General features: G+C 49.1%; 1 protein-coding gene across 1 annotated transcript in view; it reads right to left on the bottom strand.

Moving 5' to 3' along the window:
• Nucleotides 1–1,196, bottom strand: part of TEX101 (testis expressed 101) — a 6,839-nt gene extending 5,643 nt beyond the window's left edge. Inside the window, exons 1-3 of the mRNA XM_019634630.1 lie at nucleotides 1,133–1,196; nucleotides 869–1,012; nucleotides 555–737 (exon numbers count right to left, since the gene is read on the bottom strand). Of these exons, the coding sequence (XP_019490175.1) occupies nucleotides 555–737; nucleotides 869–1,012; nucleotides 1,133–1,196 (391 nt within the window). The remainder of the gene's footprint in view (nucleotides 1–554; nucleotides 738–868; nucleotides 1,013–1,132) is intronic.
• Between the last annotated feature and the right edge of the window lie 6,548 nt (nucleotides 1,197–7,744).

The following is a 7,744-nucleotide window of genomic DNA, read 5'->3' on the forward strand; positions in this document are numbered from 1 at the left end:
AAGCACTATGGGCAGTCTATCTGAAGTGTACCTGGCGTATAAGACGACCCCCCACTTGGAGGCATATTTTTCAGGGCCAAAAAATCGTCTTATATGCCGGCAAATATGGTATTTTGAGTACTAGCCCCAGCTAGAACACAACAAATGAGAGAGGGAAGAGAAGGAAGTGAGCTGAAAAGATAGGGCCAGATTATTTATAAGCCTTGAGGCCAAATGGGAGAATCGAGGTATGGTCATGCAGCAACTGGGAAGTAGGGATTGTTAAGTTTATTATGATACCACCCTGCTCAGAGACCTCCACTGACATCTGATTGTTTAATAAACACAAAACCCAATTTACACCCTAGCCTTCGTTGCTGTCCCTCTGCTCTGAGTGGTGTTTAGATCCCAGGTTAACAATTTAGAAAAAGGAAGGCAAGCAAAAGGTCTGAGGTCCTCTCGTGTATGGCCTCCTTGGGCCTACGCCACATAAAAACGCAAAGAAGGAAGACCTACATTCTCTTCCAGGGTTTACAGAATTTCTCTTAGCAGCCATCTCGCCCCTCCCAAGGTACCTGGGATCACACCTGGCCTCCATAACTCCTTTAAGTCCTTCTGGTTATTGCAAAGGGGATCCTCACAGTAGTTACTGTAAGAGACCGTGATTATGCCGGGGGGTGGAGAGTGCTGGGCAAACGTCATTGCCTGTGTTCCTTCGGAGATGCAGCCCTTCGTGGCCAAAACCGCTGTCTTGGCCCCTGTTATGAGACAAGAAGGAAGGAAAGTGGATGGTGGGCCTAACGTTTGGCCTCGGGAAGGGGGAACAGCAACGCCATGGACACAGTCACCCTTCCTCCCGCCCGTCCCAACTCCCCCTTTCTCATTTTACCTGATTTAATTACCAGCACGGACTCCTGGCAGAGTGCCCCGTTGTCACAAGTCTCAACTTTCTCTGTGGTCCAGTTAAACATGCTGCCTGGATCCTCTTCTACGTTCATGGATACACCCTTGTGACAATGCAAATTTTGTGCCACTGGGGAAGAAAAGGAGATAAAGATAAGCGTCTGCCTTTCTTTGCGGGGGCCCAAATCACCCCTTTTCCACCCGAAAGCCTCTTGTGACCCAGCTGCTCCTCCCTTCCCCCCATACATACTAGTCAAGGAGGAGGCTCCTAGGAGAAAGAGGAACAGCAAATCCCAGATGTGATGGGTTTCCATGGCTGGTTTTAGAGAGGTTGGGAATAGCTGATCAGGATCTGCAATTTGATGGAGAAGAGGGAACTTGTCAACCACGTGAATGAGATTAAATCTAGGTTCTGGCAAGTACCGACTTCAGGGCAGCCCTTAAGGTACATTAGACGATGACCTCTAAAGTCAGTCTGTCCCTATCTAGCTTGTGGGTTTGAGCAAGTCGACAAGTTTATTGTGCCTCGGTTTCCATAACTGTCATTCTCAGACCCAGCCACTTATTCCCTGAAGATGAGGAGTTCAACAACCCAACACCCTCCAGCCTCTGGATTCAAGAGTCGGGCCCAAACGCGCCTTCTACCGCAGACTCAGGAATCCAGACTCAAACCTATACACTCTCAAGGCCCAGGCATCCCAGTCGCCAGCCCCCAGCTCCGTCAGAACCCAGGATTCTGAAATCCCAGCCCGGTCCTACCTAACGATCCAGGAGTATGGGTTCAGTCACTTTGTCCCGGAGGACATGTCATTCTGGGCCCAGCCCCCTCCGCCCTCAGACCCGGAAGGCCAAGCCTCCAGGCCTTACCCACCTCAGACCCGGAGGTCCTGGCCTCCAGCCTTCTCTTTCCTTATCACCCAGGAATCTGGGTCCCCAGGCCCCTTTGACTCTTTAAGGGACCAAATTCCTCCTGGCTTCCAGGTAATCTCACAAGGTTCTGGAGGCGCTCCCTCGAGCTCCCCTCCCGCTCAACCCGGCCTTCTCTCAGTCTCCGTGAGGCACGGAAGGCGGGGCCAACCGCCACAGGTCGCTCGAAGCCCCATTGGCCAGTGAGAAAGCATCTGATGTGCTCATTGGATGAGCCTGGAAGAACGCTACACCCCATTGGCTCTGGAGAAGCCTATTCCCGGCAGTCTTGGAAGGTGCGCATGTGCAAAATGGCGAGCGGAGGGCGAGGCCTGGGAAGTTCGCTGGTTTCTGCGGTGCCCCACATGCATCGCGGGGTGGGCAGCGCGGCCCGAATGACCTTGCCTATCCCTTTCTCCCCTTGGGCTATGGAGTCTGCTTCTCTAGCCACACTAGGAGGTCACCCTTGGCCCTCACCCACTGAACTTCTCTCCCTGCCCTAAGGACCTCTCATGCTTCCAACCTGGCCCCCCCGCCCCAGCACCCACCCAGTGGCCATAGCCGGCTTGACTTCCTCGCTCTTCACTTGCAGTGGTTCCTGCTCAGCCGAGGCATCATCCTGTGATGACGTCATCCTCTCATCGCATCATGGCACCAGCCTGTCCACGGTCTTTTGGAAGACTGAACAGAGAGGAACGTCAGCTTCAGCGTTATTTCCAGCACCTTTGAATGTGGGCGTGAGCAATAACTGTGGTGGCACAGGTTGCCGCCACGCCTAACCTGCGTGTCCGTGTCCGTACCATGAGCAAGACGTGTCATTCAGATTTCCTGTTCGTGCAGAAAATTCTATTTCATGTATATGTAAACGTTCCAGATGTAACTTGAAGTAAAGATGCCCTTTGTGTATTTTCAGATATGGTACCATTTCTGTGAGTTCTATGGTAATAAATGAAAATTTATTTTTAACAGAGAAAATGCCACAATCAGAATGGTGTTTGTAAAAGCTCATAATTTTATGTAAAAATATATTAAGAAATTTCAAATGGTTAAAAAAAATTAGGGATAGTTAATACAAATATTAAGAGAAAACAACTTAGCCAGATTAGGAAGAATATTATATCCTTTTGGAGTCCCTCAAAAATGTTTTAAAGAAATAATAATCCAAGACAAAAGAGCTGCAATTAGATTATAATGTAGCCCTAATTATTTGGTGTTTTAACATTCAAAACACTTAAGAATGGGCATATGATTCATCGAGGGGATGGAAAATAATTGTCAGATGCCCTTAGGTCCTGGGGCTACAGGACAGGATGGGTTGGGGTTATCAGGGAGCAGGAAAGAATGAGGTGCCTCACAAAAAGGCCATGGCCAATGCCAACCTTGCCCCAGCAACCAGAACAGGGGTAGTGCCCATAGATTTCAGGGGAGGAAGTCTCTCTCGTATGGTGGTAGTGAGCATGGGTGATTCTGTCATCACTGTCTGGCTGGTGTATTCTGGAAGTTTTGGCAAGTCTTAGAATAATTGAAGGGACTGTCTTGATTAGTGCCTTTTAACAAAGAGTAGGCTTATAGGATAGGCAGTCTTTAGTGCTCACTGTGGTTTTGATCCCGCCTCTAGGAGCAGAGCTAGAGAAAAGACAGCAAGAAATATACCTCAAACGCAGGGTCCCTGATGCCTGGTTCCTCCCCACCGTCCTCTCTTCACACAGGAACCTATGGGTCCCTGTCCCTAGTCCCCTCCTCGCTCAGACTCAGGAGTCCAGGCTCCCAGCTAACTGTCATGAGGGCCCGGGAGTCCAAGTCATTATCCTCCTAAACTCTAGATTTAACATGAAATAAGGATACTCTTTGTGTACTTTCAGACTTGATACTGTTTCTGTGAGTTCTATGGTATAAATAAATATTTATTTTTAATAGAGAAAATGCCACAGTAAGAAATGGTGTTTGTAAAAGCTCTTAATTTTATGTAAAAATATATTAAGAACTTTTAATTGGGGACAATTAATATTAAGAATATAATTATTAATATTATTATTAGCATAAATATTAGGGACAGTTAATATAAATATTAAGAGATAGTTCTGGTCCCAAAAAACCTAGGTTCTTTGAAACCTAGATCCCTGAAAACCTAGGCGTCTGGGCCACTGTCCCTTCTTTTCAGGACTCAGGGCTCCAACACTCACCTCCCTTGCTCTGTAACAGTATGTGGTTTTCATGGGGCACAGGCATGGGGCAGGGTTCTAGATCTTGGCCACAAATGCCACTGCAAGACCAATGGTTAGAGGGAACTGGAGGACAGAGAGGGTGGCTGGGAGCTGCACAGCCACCTGCTTCCAGCTCCAGAATCTTATCTCTGGTCCCTCATCCTTTCCCATCTCCCTGACTAGCACTTGCCCTGGCATTTCAGTCCTGGCCCCACAGGTGGCTTCTAGCACCTGTAGTGAAGGTCATCTGAAATGGACTCTTGACCTGTGTATTTGTTTCTTGGGGCTGCTGCAACTAAACACCACAGAGTGGAAGTCTTAAACAATAGAAATGTGTTGTCTCACAGTTCTGGATGCTGGAAGCCCAAAATCAAGGTGTCAACAAGATTGGTTCCTTCTGAAAGGGAAGGACCTGTCCCAACCTTCTCTCCTTGGCTTGTAGATGTCTGTCTTCATGTTGTGTCTTCACACCACCTTCTCTCTATGCGTGCCTCTGTGTCCAAGTTTTCCCTTTGTATAAGGACAACCTTGTATAAGTCATATTGGATTAGGACTCACCCTAGTGACCTCATTTTAACTTGATTACTCCTCTAAAGACCTTATGTCCAAATAAGGTCACTTTCTGAGGTACTGGGGCTTAGGACTTTAACATACTCATTTGGTGGGGGGCGGGGGGCACAGTTCCACCCATAACAGCCTGCTAGAGGGACATGTGTTACACGTGAAGTAGTAAGTGCCAAACAGCACTCCAGGGGCATCCCAGTACCATTTTGTGATTTCTTTCATCTTTTGTCTTAGTGTCATTTCCTGCTGGGACCCTGACCAATTTAATCATTAGGATCAGGAGTGGCACTTTGGAAGCAGGCCCACAAAATTGTATTCTGGTGGTTTCCCTCACCTAGGAGAAACAGGGAGAAGCACCTTGGTGGGGGAAAATGGGGCACAGGCCTATGTGAGACAAGGCCTATGGCAAGCTCACAATTGCTCGAATGATCACTGGTCATAGCAATGAAAGATGTGTAGGGCGAAAGAAAGGGATTGGGAGTTGAAGTGGCTGTGACACTTTGTTGCTATGACAATAGTGTTGACTGTGTTGATTGTGGGGTCAGCTGATGTCTTCGAATTATCCTAGAGAGCAAACATGGGGAAAGGGAGCAATCGAAAGATGAGAATGTCCAAATGAAAATGCGATGGACAATGGGAAGGCTTTCTTTACAGAGCGCCCCTTGTCTCCTCTAGTCCCAGGGCGGCTATGGCTGAGGACCAAGCCCAGAACCTGAGTGAAAGGGTTGCAGAGTTGCACTGCCAGGTTGCAGAGTTCAGCCCTGCCAGGCTGTGCTAAGGTGAAGGCACTGGTGACCCTCTGACATGGGATGGTAGACCTTGAGCCGACTAAAACCCCTGTGTATTGCTTCCATCTGCAGGAACCCACTTCCATCTTCAGGAACAAGCCCTGCCCTGCATAAAAGCCTGCCAATGATGCACATGGTGAGGCTCCTCACCAGGGAATGTTTCTTCTCTTCCAGACCTATAAGAGTGAGTTTCCAGCATAGCTCAGAGGAGCACAGGGCTTGGTCTGGCCTGAACACACCACACACCGAGAACCTTACAGGACCTCACCAGCTTGCATTGGCCGCAGTTCCGGAGCATGTGGTGTAAATGGCTTCTGTGCTAGTTATCCACTTATTGCCCCTCAGCTCCAGCCAGATCCACTCTTCTTCGCCCTGCTGGATCTTACAAGTGTTTGGCACTGTCCTCCTGGCACAATCCTAGGCGTTGCCAGTAGAGAGTGCTGCAGGAGAAAGGGCCTCTCCTCCAGCCCCAGGGGGAGAGGTGCCTCCCTACGTCTCTTATTACCTTATTCTTTAGAGTTCTCTTTGCCCTTTAACAACCAATCCTCACGTTGACGTTAATCTCCTGCTACTAGTTAATGATTCTTTATATTAAACTTTCCCTGTTAAAATTAGTGTGTTGTTTCTGACTTCTCCCGGGACCCTGACTGATACAGATTCTAAGGTTGTGAGACCAGAGGACCTGGATTGATGGGGCTGAATCCCCCCACATGGTAGTGTTGGCTCAGGCATCTGGGCCTATCATTACTACTCTGCTAGGTTAGTCGGTTAATGTCTGGACTCAATGCCAGAGCTTCATTGGCATGTTGGAGAGAAATAGATTCCCAAGTTTGGGGACCTGGGAAAGCTGGAATGAGTCTGTCATGTACAGCCTCTTCAGTCACCTCCTTACCGTATCCCCTGGAAGGCATTAAGAAATACACAGAGGAGGGGACACCAAGAGCTCTGTGGTGGCTCACCTCTGAGGCAGGAGATGCTTGTGGCAACTGCTGGAAAAAGAGGATCCTGGAGTGGCCAAGTGGTGACACTGGGTATGCAGAGACAAAGTGGCCCCAATTACTGCAATAGCCACAGAATAAGTCACTGGAGTGTTTTGACACGTACTGCTCTGTGGTGAAACTAAATAACCAAGGGGTCCCTAAAACTGAGGTCACTGGGAAACCCACTAAGGAGTTGCTTGATACAGATGGACATTTTCAGGCTCTGATGGGAAGCATTAGGACTTAGGTCACCATGACAGGGATTTATGACTTCTTATCCAGCTCCCAGACTAAGCCAGCTCATAGACCTGGAACCCCATGCATGAGGAGGGAGGCTGGGTCCATTTGAGAAGTACCCTGCAGTGTAACCACAGGTGTGACAGTGAATCTTCCTTGACACCAGAGCGAGTAGGGGGCGTTGATCTGCAGGAGCTGGGCACTGGTCAAGGGGAAATAAACATTCAGACCTTGTGGGGGTTATTTGGATGGTGCCTCATGATCCCCACCATAAACCAGGTAAGACCTCAGATAGACGTTTTTTTTTTTTTAAATTGGGGAATTGGGGGAGGGGACAGCATTGGAGAATCGAAGAAGGGGAACAGATAAGTTGCTGTCCTTTTGTTCTTCAGTCTAGTTATGGAGGACGTCACTTCATGGCCCATGTTGGTATTGTGATCATTGCGCTCTACCCGGCTGAGGCAGTCGCTCACCAGCCATTGGACGGCTGTTCAGAGGCTCACGGCAGCTCAAATCGGCTGCTCATGCTGGCTGCTGGCCACTCACGGTAGCTCACGGCAGCCCCACTGCAACCCCACTGCAGCCTACGCCGTGCTGGCGACTCAAAGCAGCTCAGCTCCAGGTCGAGCTATTGTTTACCATCTTAGCTGTAGAGGGTGCAGCATCATTGGCCCATGTGGGATTTGAACTGGTGGCCCTGCTGCTCAGAGCTTGTATTCCCAAGCCAACTCTTAACCAACGAGCCATTCGGCTGGCCCTCAGATGGACTTTTGGTCAGCTCCCTTTCCCAGTGGCCCACAGACTCATCTTCTAGGTGTTTATGTACATCCCAGATTGTGTACTAGGAATAGCTTCTTATTACATAGGTTCTTTGACTCATGGAGTGAGGGCTATCATGGAAGGAAAGGCCAAATGATGCTCTCGATACCATCCCCACCCCCACCAAGTTAGTAAATCGGAAGCAGTAACAGAGCATTGGGGGAATTTCTGATTAGTGTTAACACCAAGGCTTGAGAGATGCTGGGGGTCTAGGTTGCTGCCACGTCTCCATTTACTGTGCTTCTTTGGTTGCTGCAAAAACAGAAGGGTCTGGGGCCGGCCGAGTGGCGCGATGGTTAAGAACTGGCTTGGGACGCCAGAGGGCCCCGGTTCGGATCCCACATATGAGGGCCAGTGACACTGC

This window comes from Hipposideros armiger, unplaced genomic scaffold, assembly GCF_001890085.2.
Source record: "Hipposideros armiger isolate ML-2016 unplaced genomic scaffold, ASM189008v1 scaffold_1780, whole genome shotgun sequence".
NCBI classification, from domain to species: Eukaryota; Metazoa; Chordata; class Mammalia; order Chiroptera; family Hipposideridae; genus Hipposideros; species Hipposideros armiger.